This window comes from Ahaetulla prasina, chromosome 8 (genome assembly GCF_028640845.1).
Source record: "Ahaetulla prasina isolate Xishuangbanna chromosome 8, ASM2864084v1, whole genome shotgun sequence".
Taxonomy (NCBI): Eukaryota; Metazoa; Chordata; class Lepidosauria; order Squamata; family Colubridae; genus Ahaetulla; species Ahaetulla prasina.
Window position 1 is genome coordinate 11,531,975 of NC_080546.1, and position 18,965 is coordinate 11,550,939.

The 18,965-nt window shown below is 47.3% G+C and overlaps 1 protein-coding gene across 1 annotated transcript in view; it reads left to right on the plus strand.

Annotated features, from left to right (window-relative positions):
- FRAS1 (Fraser extracellular matrix complex subunit 1) overlaps positions 1-18,965 on the plus strand; it is a 548,508-nt gene that overhangs the window by 488,747 nt on the left and 40,796 nt on the right. Inside the window, exons 60-63 of the mRNA XM_058193082.1 lie at positions 591-791; positions 5,755-5,942; positions 10,254-10,529; positions 14,884-15,116. Coding sequence (XP_058049065.1) covers positions 591-791; positions 5,755-5,942; positions 10,254-10,529; positions 14,884-15,116 — 898 coding nt within the window. The remainder of the gene's footprint in view (positions 1-590; positions 792-5,754; positions 5,943-10,253; positions 10,530-14,883; positions 15,117-18,965) is intronic.

The following is an 18,965-nucleotide window of genomic DNA, read 5'->3' on the forward strand; positions in this document are numbered from 1 at the left end:
TTGTTGGACCACAAGATGAGTTAGCAATAGCAGTAGCACTTAGACTTATATACTGCTTCATAGTGCTTTCCAGCCCTCTCTAAGCAGTTTTATAGAGTCAGCCTCTTGACCCCAACAATCTGGGTCCTCATTTTACCCACCTCAGAAGGCTGGAAGGCTGAGTCAACCTTGAGCCTGGTGAGATTTGATCTGCCAAATTGCAGGCAGCTGGCGGTCAGCAGAAGTAGCCTGCAGTACTGCACTCTAACCACTGCACCACTGAGGCTCTAAAACAGTGGTCCCCATCCTTTCTGGCTTCATGGACCGCCGGCGGCGGGGGGGGGGAGAGGGGATGTTTCTGTACACATAATGGTCGAGTGCACAAGCATGTGCAGCTCCCTTTGTGCAAGCAGCATGCGGGTGTCCCTGCCTTTGCGCAAGTGGAGCTGCGCACATTTGCACGCTGCTTGTGCGACCTGGTTTCAAATGGGCCGTGGCTTGGTACCGGGTCACGGACCATGGGTTGGGGACCCCTGAGCTAAAATGTTCTTAATGTCTGAAACTTGACCAAGTCCTTTTTTCCCCCCCTTCGGCTTCCTCCATCATTCCAGCTCCCACCATCGAGTTTGAAGAAGCCGGGTACCAGGTCCGTGAACCTCCTGGTCCAGAAGGCGTTGGCTTCTTAAATGTCAAAGTGATCCGGAGAGGAGATCAAAACAGGACCTCGAAAGTTCGCTGCAGCACCCGGGATGGCTCAGCCCAATCTGGAATCGATTATTACCCGAAGAGCCGAGTTCTCAAGTTTAGCCCTGGTAATATTTGTTGTTGTTAGTTGCGAAGTCGTGTCCGACCCATCGCGACCCCATGGACAACATTCCTCCAGACCTTCCTGTCCTCTACCATCCTCTGGAGTCCATTTAAACTCATGCCCACTGCTTCAGTGACTCCATTGAGCCACCTCGTTCTCTGTCGTCCCCTTCTTCTTTTGCCCTCAATCTTTCCCAGCATGAGGCTCTTCTCCAGTGAGTCCTTCCTTCTCATTAGGTGGCCAAAGTATTTTTTTTTTAATTTGAATTTATATCCCGCCCTTCTCCGAAGACTCAGGGCGGCTTACACTGTGTTAAGCAATAGTCTTCATCCATTTGTATATTATATACAAAGTCAACTTTTATTGCCCCCAACAATCTGGGTCCTCATTTTACCCATCTGAGTTTCCTCTTCAGGATCTGGCCTTCTAAAGAGCACTCAGGGTTGATCTCCTCTAGGACTTACCGGTTGGATTGCCTTGCAGTCCAAGGGACTCGCAGGAGTCTTCTCCAGCACCAGAGTTCAAAGGCCTCAATTCTTTGGCGCTCAGCCTTTCTTATGGTCCAGCTTTCACAGCCATACATTGCAACTGGGCAAACCATAGCCTTGACTATATGCACTTTTGTTGGCAGGGTGATGTCTCTGCTTTTTAGTGTGCTGTCTAGATTTGATATAGCTTTCCTCCCCAGGAGCAAGCGTCTTTTAATTTCTTGGCTGCAGTCCCCATCTGTGGCGATCTTGGAGCCCAGGAAAACAAAATCTGTCCCTTCCTCCATTTCTTCCCCATCTATTTGCTAGGAATTGAGAGGGCCAGATGCCATGATCTTAGTTTCTTATATACGGATTGAATGAATTGGACTTTGTCAGATTTATAGTACAGGGAAGTCCTCAACTTGCAACCAAAAAGGACCCCCAAATTTCTGCTGCTAAGCGGGGCAGGTGTTCAATGAGTCGTGCCTCATTTTATAACCTTTTCGCTGTGTCACTAAGCGAAGCGCTGCAGTTGTTCAGTGAATCGTGTGGTTGTTAAGTGAATCTGGCTCCACCCCCCCTCTCCTCATTGGCTTTGTTTGTCGGAAGCCGGCTGGGAAGTTTGCAAATGATCACATGACCCTGGGACTTTGCCACCGTCGTAAATACATGACGGTTGCTGAGCAACCGAATTTTGATCACCTGACCATGAGAATGCCGCGACGGTCATCAGTGCGAAAAACGGTCATCGGTTACTTTCTTTCAGTGCTGTTGTAACTTTGAACGGACACTAAACGGGTGGTTGTAAGCCAAGGACTATGAGAATGTTGGTTTGCTTGTTGTGTTTATCACCTGTGCCCCCTGGTGGATCTGTAGAGGCAACAAGCCAGCTGCTCAGTCCAGAAAGAGAATTAAAAAACCTTCTGCCCTTCTAAGCAAAGGCACAGAAATGTGGCCGATTGCTTTGTGCCGATACGTGAAGCTAATCCTTCTCCCTGCCTCTTAAGACCTTCGCAATCTTGCAGCTTCTAAATCTTCCCCATCTGTTTCCTTGGTCCAAAGGGTTGGCTTCCCACATCTTTCCCGAAATCCCTGCAGAACACAAGGGAGCAAGAGCAGAAGGGAAGTGCAGTAAATTCCCATTCATTTCAATGAAAAAGTTAATGGGATGCTAACCTCTCGCTTAGGGAAATCAGTGGGACTTCAGTAAGACTTCACCGCAACTAAAACAACCCCGGAGTTCCTGTAAAATTCAGATGGAGACCCTAATAGCTGCCTGCAAAATTTAAGCTTGTCTTTTGTAGTGCCAAACACACAGACATCACATTTTCTAGATCCATGATGGTGAACTTATGAAACGCGTGCCACAGGTGGCACGTGTAGCCATATCAGTGGGCAGGCGAGCTCAGCTCCGGTGTGCATGTGTGCACCGGCCACCTGATTTTTTGCCTTTTGGGCCCATCAGAAATCGGGAAACATACTGTTTCCTGCCTCCGGAGGGCCTGGGGGGTGTTGGGAAGACCCATTTTTCTCTCTCACTTGGCTCCAGAGCCTTTCTATGAGTCTGGGGAGGGCAAAAATGGCCTTCCCCACCCTCCCAGGCCTTTTGGAGGCCAGAAATGGTCCAATTTCCGGTTGGACAGGAAGTGACGTTTTTTGCTGTCCCTAGTCTCCAGAGCCTCTCTAGGAGTCTCTATGAATGTTCCAGCAATTGATAGAAAGGACATCTGCTGCTCTCTAGCTCATCATTTATCCATTCAGGCCCCTTATTACCTGTTTAGGGACGCGGTGGCTCAGGGGCTAGGACGTTGAGCTTGTCAATCAAAAGGTCAGCAGCTCAGCGGTTCGAATCCCTAGTGCTGCTGTGTAACGGTGTGAGCTCCTGTTACTTGTCCCAGCTTCTGCCAACCTAACAGTTTCGAAAGCACATAAAAATGCAAGTAGAAAAAATAGGGACCACCTTTGGTGGGAAGGTAACAGCGTTCCGTGCACCTTTGGCGTTGAGTCATGCGGGCCACATGACCACAGAGACGTCTTCGGACAGTGCTGGCTCTTCGGCTTTGAAACGGAGATGAGCGCCGCCCCCTAGAGTCGGCAACGACTAGCACATATGTGCGAGGGGAACCTTTACCTTTACCTTTTATTACCTGTTTCTTAGTTCCTTTTTTATTTCCTCCAGGGTTCCTCTCCTTACAGCTTTCCAGCTACCTACAATTTCTGTTCTCCTGTGGTTTTTCCCAGGAGCAAGCATTGCCAACTCGTTTTGTGAACCACCTGCCCATCACAATCTTTGTAAGTCCTATCCAAAATCCAGCAAGATCAGCAACTCTGTGCTCACGAGGAAGAACCCCCCCCCCACCAAAAAAAGTCATGCCTGCAAAGCAGGAACACCAGCAGTATATTTGGACCGTAGGTTTTTATTAAAGTCGGACAGGCGCCATTAATCCTTGCATGGCATCAGTTAGTAAACCTGCCAGGCAGGCAGGCAGGTTGCGTGGTATATTTTAAAAAAGGAGAAATGATGATGTGGGGATAAAATTGTGTTTGCTTTTATCACAAGGGGTTAGTGGAATCTTTCACAACCAAGCATCTCCAGATGTATTGGGACTCTGGGATCTTGAATTCTCAGAATTCATCGGGATAATGCCAAGTTTAAGGAGGAATGTTTTAGTGGGAACAGATTTAACCCTAATTACCTCCTGTCTCGACTACTGCAACGCACTCTACATGGGACTGCCCTTGAAAAGTATTGAGAGGCTCCAGTTGGTCCAGAATGCTGCAGTCCACATAGTTTTGTGCAAGCCCAGGTGTGCACATGTGCTACCTCTCTTGCGGGAGCTGCATTGGCTGCCAATTTGCTTCCGGCTCCAATTCAAAGTGCTGATTGTCACCTTCAAAGCCCTACATGGCGGTGTTAATAGAATTAAAATTATGTGAAGTGTTAATGCCACTATTTCAGGGGCTGCCACAAAAAAGAGGGAGTCAAGCTATTATCCAGAGCACCTGAGAGTAGAACAAGAAGCAATGGGTGGAAACTAATCAAGGAGAGAAGGAACATAAAACTAAGGAGAAATTTCCTGACAGTTCGAACCATTAATCAGTGGGACAATTTGCCTCCAGAAGTTGTGAATGCTTCAATACTGGAAGTTGTTAAGAAGAGATTGAAAATTTGTCTGAAATGGTATAGGGTTTCTTGCCTAAGCAGTGGGTTGGACTAGAAGACCTCCAAGGTCCCTTCCAACTCTGTTATCCTATATATAATGCCCCGGTAAGACCACACTTAGAATACTGCATCCAGTTTTGGTCGCCATGATATAAAACAGACGTTGAAACTCTGGAAAGAGTGCAGAGAACAGCAACAAAGATAATTAGGGGACTGGAGGCTAAAATATATGAAGAACGGTGCAGGAATTGGGAATGTCTAGAAGGAAAAGAAGGAATAGGGGTGCCATGATAGCAGTGTTCCAAAATCTAAGTGGCTGCCACAAAGAAGAGGGAGTCAAACTATTCTCCAATGCACCTGAGGATAGAACAAGAAGCAATGGGTGGAAATTAATCAAGGAGAGAAGCAATTTAGAACTAAGAAGAAATTTCCTGACAGTTAGAACAATTAATCAGTGGAACTACTTGCCTCCAGAAGTTGTGAATTCTCCAACACTGGAAGTTTTTACGAAGAGATTGGACAAGCATTTGTCTGGAATGGTATAGAATTTCCTGCTTGTGCTGAAGGTTGGACTAGAAGACCTCCAAGGTCCCTTCCAACTGTTATTCTGTTACATGGTTTTCCGACCAGGTTATCTGAAGCAGCATCTTTCCCTGGTTACATCCACTCAACCCACCAGAGCAGGGAGGCAGGGAATATTTCAGGTTCCCTCTTCTAAGGAGGTACATTTGGCGGGACCCAGAAGAAGGGCCTTCTCCATGGTAGCTCCCTCCCTTTGGAACATCATCCCCACAGATATTAGAGCAGCCTCCACTTTGACCCTCTTTCACAAGGCCCCAGGTTTTTACCAAGGGGCCTGGGGAACCCTGAGTGGGATGGCGCCCATAAATGGCTTCTTTGACTGATTGCTTTTGACAGAGGGATGGGGTGAGGGGTTATTGTGTTCATTGTTGTATATTGGGTTTTTACTTTATGTTATTTTTGTAAGCTGCCCAGAGACACTGAGAGTAATCTATCATATAAATTTGATAGGTAGAAAGATAGATAGATTAGATGGATGGATGATGGATGGATGGATGATAGATGGATGAATGGATGAATGGATGGATAGCTAGATGGTGATGGTAGATAGGTAGATGGATGGATAGATGGATGATGATGATAGGTGAGTGGATGGATGGATGGATGGATGGATGGATGGATGGATGGATGGATAGATAGATAGATAGATAGATAGATAGATAGATAGATAGATAGATAGATAGATAGATAGATGGGTGCATTAAAGGTCCTGTCAAATGATAACTTGCTTACATTCATGTTTTTTCCTGCAGGTGTGGATCACGTTTTCTTTAAGGTGGAGATCATGTCCAATGAAGACCGGGAGTGGCACGAATCCTTTTCTCTGGTCTTGGGTCCAGATGATCCCATTGAAGCCGTTTTGGGGGACCTCACCACCACGATCGTGACCATTTTGGACCAAGAAGCAGCCGGAAGCCTCATTTTACCAGCTCCTCCTATAGTAAGAGTCATTAACTCGAATGATAAGCTGAGAGTTGATTCTAAGGTGCTTTTTTTATGGAGTGACCCAAATTTGGCATAGAAAGATATGTGGTATAATGGTTATGGCAGCAGACTGGAATCCAGGTGCCTGTGAGTTCTAGCATTAGGCATGAAACAAGCTTGTTGACTTTGGGCCAATCGAAAAAAGACAGGGAACTCTAGTCCCGCCTTAGGCATGAAAACCGGCTGGGTGACTCTGAGCCAATCACCAGGAGACTGTGAGTTCTAGTCCCGTCTTAGCCATGAAACCCAGCTGAGTGTCTTTGGGCCAGTCCCTCTCTCTCAATTCGAGAAGGAGGCGATGGGAAACCATTTCTGACAAATCTTGCCATGAAAACTGCAGGGACTCATCCAAGCAGTCATCAGGATTGATTTAAAGGCCCCAAATTAAATAAATAAAGACCAGCCTGTGCATGCTGGATGATAAATAGGGTTTCATCCAGGAGTTTGTGAGGATTTGTCATAATTTTTGCTCTGTAAATCAAGAAAAAAAAAACCTCTGTAAGTAAAACATCACTGGTATACAGGCAGTGGACTGGTAACTAGGACTTGGTCCTTGGCGTTAGGTAGTTTAATTGCATTTGTTTTACACAACGTTAATTTAGAATGATCTGATTTCATCTCCTCTAAAACCTTAAATCAGGAGTGAGGACAGGTGGCGTTCAGATATTATCGAGCCATAATTCTCCTGAAGTGCCAGACGGCGGTGGAGTGGAAGGCTGAGAATTATAATCCTTCACTGTCTTCTAAAATGGCGGAGTCTCTCAAGGCCCTGTACTAGACTTTCACAGCCTTGACAATTTGTAAGAAGTATGGACTTTTATTTATTTATTTATTTATTTTTGTCACAACAGTATACACAAACAAATCTCATAGATAAAACAGCATATCTTGAAGAATATATATATATATATATATATATATATATATATATATATATATATATATATATATATATATATATATATATATATAATTAAAATTATGCATCAACTATATTAATTGGACATAATGAAGGGAACAATAGGACAGGAACGGTAGGCACATTTGTGCTCTTATGCACCCCCCTTATAAATAGTAGACAGTTTTTGGTTGAAGATTTTGGGATTTTGAGTAGAGACTATGGAGTCAGATAATGAGTTCCAAGCATTAACAACTCTGTTACAGAAGTCATATTTTCTGCAATCAAGTTTGAAGCGGTTGACATTTAGCTTGAATCTATTGTTTGCTCTTGTAATATTGCGATTGAAGCTGAAGTAGTCTTTTATAGGAAGGATATTGCAATAGATGATTTTGTGTGTTAAACACAGGTCATGTCGAAGTCGACGGAGTTGTAAGTTTTAAGACTTAAGGTTGAGAGTCACTGTTCTCTATTTGTACTGCCTGTATTGACCCAAGCTAAAATGTGGGAATTGAACTATGGGAATTGCTATTTTCCGACAAAGAGCCCAAGAGCCATTACTGGTCTTTTAAGCCTTATGGGAGGGGCCAATCATCTCTTGGCCCTACTCCCAAGTCGTCCCCTTTGCTTGAGCTGCTCTTGCCTTCTGGCAGCTCTTCTCATGCGTGCATTAGGAACAGGCTCCTCCTGTTCCTCTGCCTCACTACTGTCAGCCTCTGGAGGCTCCGGAGTCCGCACATTACTCCAGATGGCCCTGTCCCCACCTCTGCCTCCAATACAGAGCTCTCATCTGGGCCTTTCCCAGCTTCTAGGACTGGCTCATGTTCTTCCTCAGCCTCATTGCTATCTGACTCTGTTGCCTGCTCTGCAGGCTGCTGGTGGACCACAACACTGGTCAAAGTTACAACAGCACTGAAAAAAATTGACTCTAAATCATTTTTCACACCGACGACTCTTGCAGTGCCCCCAGGGTCACGTGATCAAAATTCGTTCGCTTGGCAACCGGCTCATATTTATGATGGTTGAAGTGTCGTGACAGGAAGCAGTTAATTTGGCCTGAAATCAGTTTTTAATGAATTTTCTTTCGACTTTTTAATATACGTATTGCTATTTAGCTGCGTTTGATATAATACAGGTAGTTCCTTTAGTGGCTATTCAAAGTCACGACGACACTGCAAAAACTGACTTTAGACCGTTGCAGCGACCCCATAGTCATGTGACCAACATTCAGACAAAATTTGGCAACTGACTCATATTTACGACGGTTGCAGAGTCCCAGGGTCATGTGAGCACCTTTTGCGAAATTCTGACAAGCAAAATCAGCGGGGGAGCCAGATTCACTTAACAACCGCGTTACTATTTATTTATTTATTTATTTATTTATTTAATCACATTTGTATACCGCCCTATCTCCCGAGGGACTCAGGGCGGTTTACAGCCTAATAAAAACATACGTATGAATACAAAATAAAACACCAATTTAAAAAACTGATTAAATAAGGCCGAATATTAAAAATTGCAATAAAAATAATAAAACCCCATTAAAACCAAATTAAAATTTAAAATTCTAGTCCAGTCCTGCGCAAATAAATAGATGTGTCTTAAGCTCGCGGCGAAAGGTTCGAAGGTCGGAAAGTTGACGAAGACCTGGGGGAAGTTCGTTCCAGAGGGTGGGAGCCCCCACAGAAAAGGCTCTCCCTCTGGGTGTCGCCAGTCGGCACTGCCTGGCTGACGGCACCCTAAGGAGTCCCTCCCTGTGAGAGCGCACGGGTCGGTGGGAGGCAATCGGTGGCAGCAGACGGTCCCGTAGATAGCCCGGCCCTATGCCATGGAGCGCTAACTGAACAACCGCTGTGTTTCACTTAACAACTGTGGCAAGAAAGGTCGTAAAACAATCTTAACAAATGTCTCAACTTAGCAACAAAATTTCGGGCTCCGTTGTGATCGTAGCTCGAGGACTACCTGTATTTTGGAAATCTGGCCTGACCTGGGGAAAAAAAAGTTGATCCGTATGTGTTTTGTTTAACAGAATAACCTAATTCTCTGGTGCCTCTGTTTCTAACGTTGCATCCACCATGTACTCAGTCACCACTTTTTAAGTGAATTTAGCATTTGGATGGAGGTTACAGGTCAGATTTAATAATGGAGGATGACTAGGCCTCATTTCCCTAGTCATCATTTCCTCCAAAGGCATTTCTTATCTCTTCAATAACTGTCATTCCTTAGAGCAGGGGTCTCCAACCTTGGCAACTTTAAGCCTGGCGGACTTCAGCTCCCAGAATTCCCCAGCCAGCTGGCAAAGCTGCAAAAGCAAAAACAAAACAAAAAGCTGCAAAAGCAGCAAAGCTGGCTGGGGAATTCTGGGAGTTGAAGTCCGCCAGGCTTAAAGTTGCCAAGGTTGGAGACCCCTGCCTTACAGGGCTAGATTAAGGCCTGGGGCATTAGTTGCTGATCTGCAGACTTAAGGTAAACTTCCACTTGACTCTGGAGGACTGAGTAATTCTACATTCTAAAGAGAACTAATTAATAGGATTAATGATCTGATTACAATGAACAGCTTATTAGCGCCAGCAATAGCAGATTAAATGCTATTATATACTGCTTATATACCGCTCCATAGTTGTTGTTTTTTACAGCAGTCTCTGAGCTGTTTACAATGTCAGCATCTTGCGCCCCCCCTCCCCCCCCGCGCAACAATCTGGGTCCTTATTTTACTGACTTTGGAAGGATGGAAGGCCGAGTCAACCTTGAGCTGGTCAGGATCGAACTCGTGGCTGTGGGCAGAGTTAGCCTGCAATACTGCATTCTAACCACTGTGCTGTTGTGACCAAGGCCAATGTAGGTAGTAGGAAACTCAGTCAGTGTAAAAACAAACAAACTTTATTAGAACAGCTGAGAATTAACTCATTCTCAGCGTAGTCCAACTAAATTAAAGCAAATTCCTCCCAACACAATCCCTCATCCTATCACCAACATTGGTCCAATTAGGCAAACAGCCAAAGGCCTTTCTTGGCAAAAGTTGTAAAAAATGCTTTTAAAAGGTTCTGATGATCAGGCAACTCAGCTGGGATCACCAGAGGATCCTTTTAAAAGCATTTTTTCTACAATCTCTTCGGCCGAAGAAGTTGTAGAAAAATGCTTTTAAAAGGGTCTGACAATCCCGCTGAGCCGTGCGATCATCAGAGGCTTTTTTTTTCTTTTAAAAGCATTTTTTAAAAGTTAAAAAAAAAACCTCTGATGATGGCGTGGCTCAGCTGAGCATGGGGGTGGGGACAGGGCAATCCGGTCTGAACCAGGAGCATTTCACCCCTGGTTTTAGCCTCCAGGCCCCTAATCATCTTTGTTGCTGTGCCTTCGTTGTCCCTGCAGGTGGTTACGCTGTCGGAGTACGACCATGTGGAAGAAGAAACCACAACAGGAGCTAAGAAGTCGCCATCTCCAGGCTACCCCCTGGTCTGTGTTACCCCTTGCGACTCTCACTTCCCCAAGTACTCAGTGATGAAGGAGCGATGCGGTGAGGCTGGCATCAACCAGTCCTCCATACAGTTCAGCTGGGAAGTGGCTACCCCCACTGATGGAAACGGAGCCAGATCCCCTTTTGAAACCATTACGGACAATACCCCCTTCACCAGCGTCAATCACATGGTAAGTATAGAGCCGTGATGGTGAACCTATGGTACAAGTGCCACAGGTGGCACATGGAACCATATCGGTGGGCATGCGAGCGTTGCCCTAGTTCAGCTCCAGAGCGCATGCGTGCACCGGCCAGCTGTTTTTTGGACCTTCTGTCCGGGCATGGTGCCAGGGCACAGGACCACAGGAAGTCAGGAAACAGGTTGTGTCGTGTCCCACTCCTCCTCTGACGGCCGGGTCTTGGAAGTCTGTATCAAGCGTGGCCACGAAGCCTCTGCAGCTTTGGCAAATTCCTGTCAGAGTTCTCAGGGCAGGCAGGAATCCAAGGTGTGACTTCAGCAATCAGATGAGACTTTGCCTGACTCAAGGAATGCCAAAAAGCAGATCCTTTATATAGGCCATGGGGTGTGGCTCCATGACTCAGCACTTATCCAGGCCTGCCCCTCCCTTCCTTTTGCTGACGTCGCGTCTCCATTCTCCGGAAGCGGGGATCTGCCCACCTTTCGTCCTCCTGCTCAGCTGCCGGCAATTCTAGCTCGTGGCTGGCTTCGTGCTCACACGCTGTAGGAGGGAGGTTTGTTTGCTCAGTCTGTCCGGGCATGGTGCCAGGGCTGGGGGCTGGAGGCATGCCAGGCCATTCTTCTTCACTATCAGTCTCTGGCTCAGATAGCAGGAGATGGGAGGGGCCCGGCTGAGGAGAGGAGGGCAGGCGAGGTACAACAGGCTGTTTCTGGCCTCCAGAGGGCCTCCGGGGAGGGAGGCTGTTTTTGCCCTCCCCAGGCTCCTAGAAAGCCTCTGGAGCTTGGGGAGAGAGAGAAAAACGGGCCTTCCGGTCTCACTGGGCCATCATGTGCCAAAAGCGGGGGGAGCATGGGGGGGGTCGCATGCGTGGGGGTGCGGGGAGCATTGAATTATGGGTGTGAGCATGCATGCGTGCGACTCCCCCCCACTCCCCCTGCTTTTGGCACATGACGGCAAAAAGGTTAGCCATCACTGGTATAGAGCAAGGGTGTCAAACTCAAGGCCCGCGGTCCAGATCCGGCCCGCAGGGTGCTTAGATCTGGCCTATGGGTCTGGCCTGGAAACCATGAAGGACCACCCTGGGGTGCCTCTGCCAGAAAAAACAGAGCTTGGGAGGACTACGTGCAGCTCTCTCAGGCTCCGTTTTCAGTTGCGACGGCCTCCTGCAGCCCTCTGCCAGTGCAAACAGAGCTCGGGAGGGCTACAAGAGGATGTTGCAGCCGGAAACGGAGCTCAGAAGGGCTGCGCACAGCCCTCTCAGGCTCCATTTTTGCTGGCAGAGAGCTCAGAACGTCAAGTTGGCCACACCCATCCTGCCCACGCCCACCCCGCCTCGCTCACTTGCCCCCCCCCACCCCAGGTCAAACACAACCCTTATGCGCCCCTCAATGAAATTGAACATTTCACTCCTGGTATAGAGAATTGTGCTGAGCATACCATCCGAAGGATAAGGGCAGGAGTGGGCTTCAAAAATTTTAGCAACGGGTTCTCCGCTCGGTTGCTGGATGGGCATGGCCATGGTGGGTGTGACCTAGTCGGCCTCCTGCACCATAGTGTTGTGTCTCGCCCAATCTCACCACAGCCGGGGCCTGCTTATCTGCTTCCGAACACTGAAGAATGTCCTAGTATGCCTCCCGGCCCCAGCCCTGGCTCCATGCCCAGACAGGCTGAGGAGGAGGGGGCACCTCCCGGCCCCAGCCCTGGCTCCATGCCCAGACAGGCTGAGGAGGAGGGGGCACCTCCCGGCCCCAGCCCTGGCTCCATGCCCAGGCAAACGGAGCAACTAGACCCCTCCCCCTCCCCCACAGCATGTGAGCCTGAGGGAGGTTTATTACCAACAGCTGCAGACTGGAGTGACCCTCGCTTCAGAAGATTGGAGAGGCGGCGGCGTCAGAAGGAAGGGAGGGGCAGGCCTGGATAAGTGCTGAGTCATGGAGCCACACCCCATGGCCTATATAAAGGATCTGCTTTCTGGCAGTCTCTGAGTCAGGCAAAGTCAAACATATCTTGCTGAAGTCACTTTCTGGTCTCCTGCCTGCCTTGAGGACTTTGCTAGGACTTTGGCAGAGCTGCAGAGGCATGCCTGATTCGGATTTCCCTGACCCGGCCATCAGCGGAGGAGTGGGACACGACACATAGTGAAGGTGGCATTTTTGCCCTCCCCGGGTTCCGGAGGCTTTCCACAAGCCTCTGGGAGGACGAAAATGGCCTTCCCAGGCTCCGTAGGCCTTCTGGAAGGCATTCCCAAATTTCCAGTTGGCCCTTTTTTCACCCTCCCCGAGCCTCCACACACACCCTGCACTTATGAATGTATGTCTTTTCTTTTATGTACACTGAGAGCATGTGCACCAAGACAAATTCCTTTTGTGTCCAATCACACTTGGCCAATAAAAATTCTATTACCTGCATCCAAAACGGGCTACGTGGGGATTCCTGGGTGGGGCGGGGTGGGTGGGGCCAGCCAGGACTGGTGATTTGGGGGTCTGCACAGAACTGCACAGAATCTTAGCTAGAGGGTCTCCCGAACCCCTGCGAACCCCCAGCAGCCCACCCCTGACAAGGGGGCATGGGTTTGGCTGGACCTGAACCACTTTCGAATACAGGTTACAATGACATTCTGCAAAGTTTAAATGCTGCCAAATAAATTAGGAGTTATACTGTGAATTAGCATGTTGGGGAGTAGCTAAACATCAAGAAATGAAATTCTGCATGCTTTCTCCAGTAAGAAACAATTCGTTCTCTTTCTAATCAGTAATCCCAAGGGCACATCATTGAAATAATTGCAAATTCTTACGTCAGTTTTGCTAATGCCACTTCCTTCCTGTACATCTGTGTTGCCACTTCCCTTTTTTCTGTTGTCTTCCAATTTTATTTTGTAACCTGTCCTGGGCAGGTTCTGCTTTCATGCCCCTTTCAAATTGCCAATGTCCAATTACAGAGTGATCTAAAAGAACAAAACCAGCAACTCTTTCTAATCTATCATATTAACTGACTTGCTCTTTGTAGACACAAAATTGACTTTTGGCCAATTACCAGGAGACTGTGAGTTCTAGTCCTGCCTTAGGCCTGAAATCTGGCTGAAATCTGGCATGCTCTCCTCCAGAAATTCCTACTTTATTCATTTATATCTGAGCATCCAAACAATGGCCTCCATCCCTTAAGGGAAGGGCCATGGATCCCATTTTCATTATGCAATTGCTGGACCACACATATATTCAATGCTTCAGATGTTCTGGGTCTTAAAAGAAGAAGTAAGTTCACCTGCCATTTCAGGTGTGCAATTCCATTGCCAACAAAGCCTGGACAATTGGACTATGACGGTCACCAGGGCCTCAGATCCTTGGGTATTATAGCCTCAGCCACTTCTTGAAAAATCTGCAAAAAACATCAGGTCAGACCTCAACCATCTCTTTCCTGTTGCTTGGGATAAAGAGAAGTGTTAGAAAACTAGGCTAGAAACCAAGAGACTGTGAGTTCTAGACTCGCCTTGACATGAAAGCCTGGATGACTTTGGGCCAAATACTAGGAGACTACAAGTTCTAGTTCCTCCTTAGACCTGAAAGCCAGCTGGGTGACTTTGGACCAATCACCAGGAGACTGTGGGTTCTAGCCCCGCCTTAAGCCTGAAAGCTGGTTGGGTGACTTTGGGCCAAATATCAAGAGACTGTGAGTTCTAGTCTTCTTTAGACATGAAAGGCAGCTGTGCGACCTTAGACCAGTCACATTTTCTCAATCCAACCCTCCTCACAGGGTTGTGGTTGTAGAAAAATAATAAGAAGAAGGAGTATTAGGCAGATATAACAGTCTGTTATTAACAGCAGCTGCTTGCAATTACTGCAGGTTCAAGCCCCACCAGGCCCAAGGCTGACTCAGCCTTCCATCCTTTAAAAGGTAGGTAAAATGAGGACCCAGATTGTTGGGGGCAATAAGTTGACTTTGTATATAATATACAAATGGATGAAGACTATTGCTTGACATAGTGTAAGCCGCCCTGAGTCTTCAGAGAAGGGCGGGATATAAATGCAAATAAAAAAAAAAGATATTATGCAACATCTCAAGGTGACATCACCATTTATGAACTTCCCAGCTGGCTTCTGACAAGTAACGTAAATAGGGGAAAGTTGGGTTTGCTGAATGACAGTGGTGATTCATTTAATGTCCTCGGCCAAAAAAAATAAAAAGTTGTAAGGATATGATTCATTTAATGTCAGCAAACAAAAAGACAATGTATGATAATCATAACAGGAAAGATTCTTGAGGGCTATTGCCTGGCTGATATTCAGACCCATTCAGCATCCTTCATCTTCCTACCCCACCTCTCTCTTTTTCCTCCTCTTCCTCTCAGGTGCTGGACAGCATTTACTTCAGCCGGAGATTCCACGTACGGTGCGTGACCAAAGCCGTGGATAAAGCCGGCCACGTGGGCACTCCCCTACGGAGTAATATAGTCACCATTGGGACCGACAGCGCCATCTGCCATACCCCTGTGGTGGCTGGCACAGCCCGGGGGTTCCAGGCTCAATCTTTCATTGCCACCTTGAAATACCTGGATGTAAAACACAAGGAACATCCTAACAGGTAAAAAGCAAGAAACACAGAGCTACTATTCTTGTAAAATTTGGCTTTTCGGGGACAAAGGTTTAGTTAATTCCAGGGGTGAAATGCTCCCGGATTGGACCGGATCGTGCGATCCGGTAGTGATTGTAGTCAGTGGTTCGGCGATCCGGTAGCGAAGGTGGAGCGAAGCTCCGCCCACCTGCCGGGTGTCATTATTTCCTGGTTTTAACCAGGAAGTAACGTGTTTTTTGCGCACAAGGTCTGCGAGCGCATGTGACGCATGCGCACGCAAGCAAAGTGAGCATGCGCAGCGCACACACTTCCAAACCAATAAGGAAGGTAAATAGTTTTCACCCCTGGTTAATTCCATTATCCTGCATAACTTAATTATTTGTTCGGTACCGTGTTTCCCCGGAAATAAGACCCTATCTTATATTTTTTTCCCCACCAAAAAAGTCACCAGGTCTTATTTTCAGGGGGGAGGGAATGTCACCCACTGACTCACTTCACTTGTGCGCGTCACCCCCACCTCCTTTTCGCTGTGGGCAGCCTTTAGGAACTTCTGTGGCCAGTAAAGCTTTCCTAATGGCCTCTGCAGCCGACTGCAGGAGAAATGGCCCAGCAAGGCAGGGGTCTGGGTGCGCAAGGCCTGGTTGCAACTGTCCAAAAGTAAGTAGTAGTGCAGCTCCATCTGCCCCACCAATCCCCACCCTAGCTTAATTTTTACCCGTGCACCCTGGAGTGGGCGGAGTCTTTATTAGGGCTTATTTTGGGGGGTAGGACTTGTATTGGGCACACATGTAAAAATCAAGCCAGGATGTACTTTCAGGGTAGGTCGTATTTTCAGGGAAACATGGTAGTAGCAGATTCCCAGGGCTATTTGTCGTTCCTTCAACATTTTATTCAGACCAAGTTCCTTACTTAGATTTTTCTCTAACAAGCCAGGATCACAAGCCAAGAGCAAACTTTGATTTATAGGTGGGAGCTGTTATGATATAACAGTTACGAGAATCAGAGGTCCTTGTTTTGATAAAAGTTCACACAGGCCTTCCTTACAGATAATTCTCAACTTAGAACCACAATCGGAGCTAGAACCTCCGTGGCTAAGCAAAGCAATTAAGGGTGTAGGCCTGTGATGGCTAACCTTTGACATTCTCACGGGCTGGCTTGCGTGCCAGAAATAGCAGGTGAAACCATCCCGCGAGGTGTGCGCAGCTGGCCTGCGCGGAAGCGGCGATACTTGGAAGAGCGGCAGTCCATCGCGCATGCATGAGCCGGCACCCAAACACCCGGATACCGGCATGGAAGCGCGCCCGACGAACAGCTGGCCATCGTGCATGCGCGCAATGTCAACCCGGAATGTTGGGTGCCGGTCTGCGCATGTGTGTTGGAACGCTGCTTTTCTGGGTTTTGCCGCTCCTGCGCGCGCAACGGCCAGCTGACCGGCATGCGTGTGATCACAGGAAAGCGGAAGAGGAACCAGCGAGGCCACCCATTCTTCACGGAATGGTTTCGTGTGCTGCCTCTGGCACGCGTGCCATAGGTTTGCCGACACTGGTGTAGGCCAAAAGTTGTAAGTGCAAGGATTGGTTGTAAATCTATTGTTTCAGTGCCATTGTAACTTCAAATGGTCACTAAACTAATGATTCTAAGTCAAGAACTACCTCTGGTAGTTCAGGCTACCACCAGGGCCTCTGGTGGCTCAGCAGACTAAGTCTGTCTGTTATTAACACAGCTGCTTGCAATTACTGCAAGTTCAAGTCCCACCAGGCCCAAGGTTGACTCAGCCTTCCATCCTTTATAAGGTAGGTAAAATGAGGACCCAGATTGTTGGGGCAATTAAGTTGACTTTGTATCAAATATACAAATGGATGAAGACTATTGCTTGACATAGTGTAAGCTGCCCTGAGTCTGCGGAGAAGGGCGGGATATAAATTAAAATAAAACAAAAACAACTACCTGTGTTTATAACTTTAGTCAGTCAGGAATAAATCCCGACTTTGTATTGTAGACAATTAAGGGGAAAGACACTGGACCAATAACAAATTATCATTTAATACTGAAGTGACACTTCTACATTTTTTTCTTTTTGCAAATATAGTAATGCAGGAAAGATCAAAATAAGAAATAAGTATCCGTTTTCCAATTGTTTCCTCTTTTTTCTTCTTCTTAGCATTAACCAATCAGTCCAATAACGGAACGATGCCGCTTAAATCATTTTAGCTAAGGGAGGGAAAAAAAGTGAGAGAAAGGAGAATATCTGAGGTGATAAAATGTTGAAGCAAATGTCAGAGAAAAAAAAAAAGACTTGATTAATGTGTTACATTAAACACACTTAACCTGTCAGATTTTTTTCCCCACCAAAAAGTCACCAGGTCTTATTTTCAGGGGAGGGAATGTCACCCACTGACTCACTTCACTTGTGCGTCACCCCACCTCCTTTTCGCTGTGGGCAGCCTTTAGAACTTCTGTGGCCAGTAAAGCTTTCCTAATGGCCTCTGCAGCCGACTGCAGGAGAAATGGCCCAGCAAGGCAGGGGTCTGCAAGGCCTGGTTGCAACTGTCCAAAAGTAAGTAGTAGTGCAGCTCCATCTGCCCCACCAATCCCCACCCTAGCTTAATTTTTACCCGTGCACCCTGGAGTGGGCGGAGTCTTTATTAGGGCTTATTTTGGGGGGTAGGACTTGTATTGGGCACACATGTAAAAATCAAGCCAGGATGTACTTTCAGGGTAGGTCGTATTTTCAGGGAAACATGGTAGTAGCAGATTCCCAGGGCTATTTGTCGTTCCTTCAACATTTTATTCAGACCAAGTTCCTTACTTAGATTTTTCTCTAACAAGCCAGGATCACAAGCCAAGAGCAAACTTTGATTTATAGGTGGGAGCTGTTATGATATAACAGTTACGAGAATCAGAGGTCCTTGTTTTGATAAAAGTTCACACAGGCCTTCCTTACAGATAATTCTCAACTTAGAACCACAATCGGAGCTAGAACCTCCGTGGCTAAGCAAAGCAATTAAGGGTGTAGGCCTGTGATGGCTAACCTTTGACATTCTCACGGGCTGGCTTGCGTGCCAGAAATAGCAGGTGAAACCATCCCGCGAGGTGTGCGCAGCTGGCCTGCGCGAAGCGGCGATACTTGGAAGAGCGGCGGTCCATCGCGCATGCGTGAGCCGGCACCCGAACACCCGGATACCGGCATGGAACCGCGCCCGACAAACAGCTGGCCATCGTGCATGCGCGCAATGTCAACCCGAATGTTGGGTGCCGGTCTGCGCATGTGTTGGAACGCTGCTTTTCTGGGTTTTGCCGCTCCTGCGCGCGCAACGGCCAGCTGACCGGCATGCGTGTGATCACAGGAAAGCGGAAGAGGAACCAGCGAGGCCACCCATTCTTCACGGAATGGTTTCGTGTGCTGCCTCTGGCACGCGTGCCATAGGTTTGCCGACACTGGTGTAGGCCAAAAGTTGTAAGTGCAAGGATTGGTTGTAAATCTATTGTTTCAGTGCCATTGTAACTTCAAATGGTCACTAAACTAATGATTCTAAGTCAAGAACTACCTCTGGTAGTTCAGGCTACCACCAGGGCCTCTGGTGGCTCAGCAGACTAAGTCTGTCTGTTATTAACACAGCTGCTTGCAATTACTGCAAGTTCAAGTCCCACCAGGCCCAAGGTTGACTCAGCCTTCCATCCTTTATAAGGTAGGTAAAATGAGGACCCAGATTGTTGGGGGCAATTAAGTTGACTTTGTATATAATATACAAATGGATGAAGACTATTGCTTGACATAGTGTAAGCTGCCCTGAGTCTGCGGAGAAGGGCGGGATATAAATTAAAATAAAACAAAAACAACTACCTGTGTTTATAACT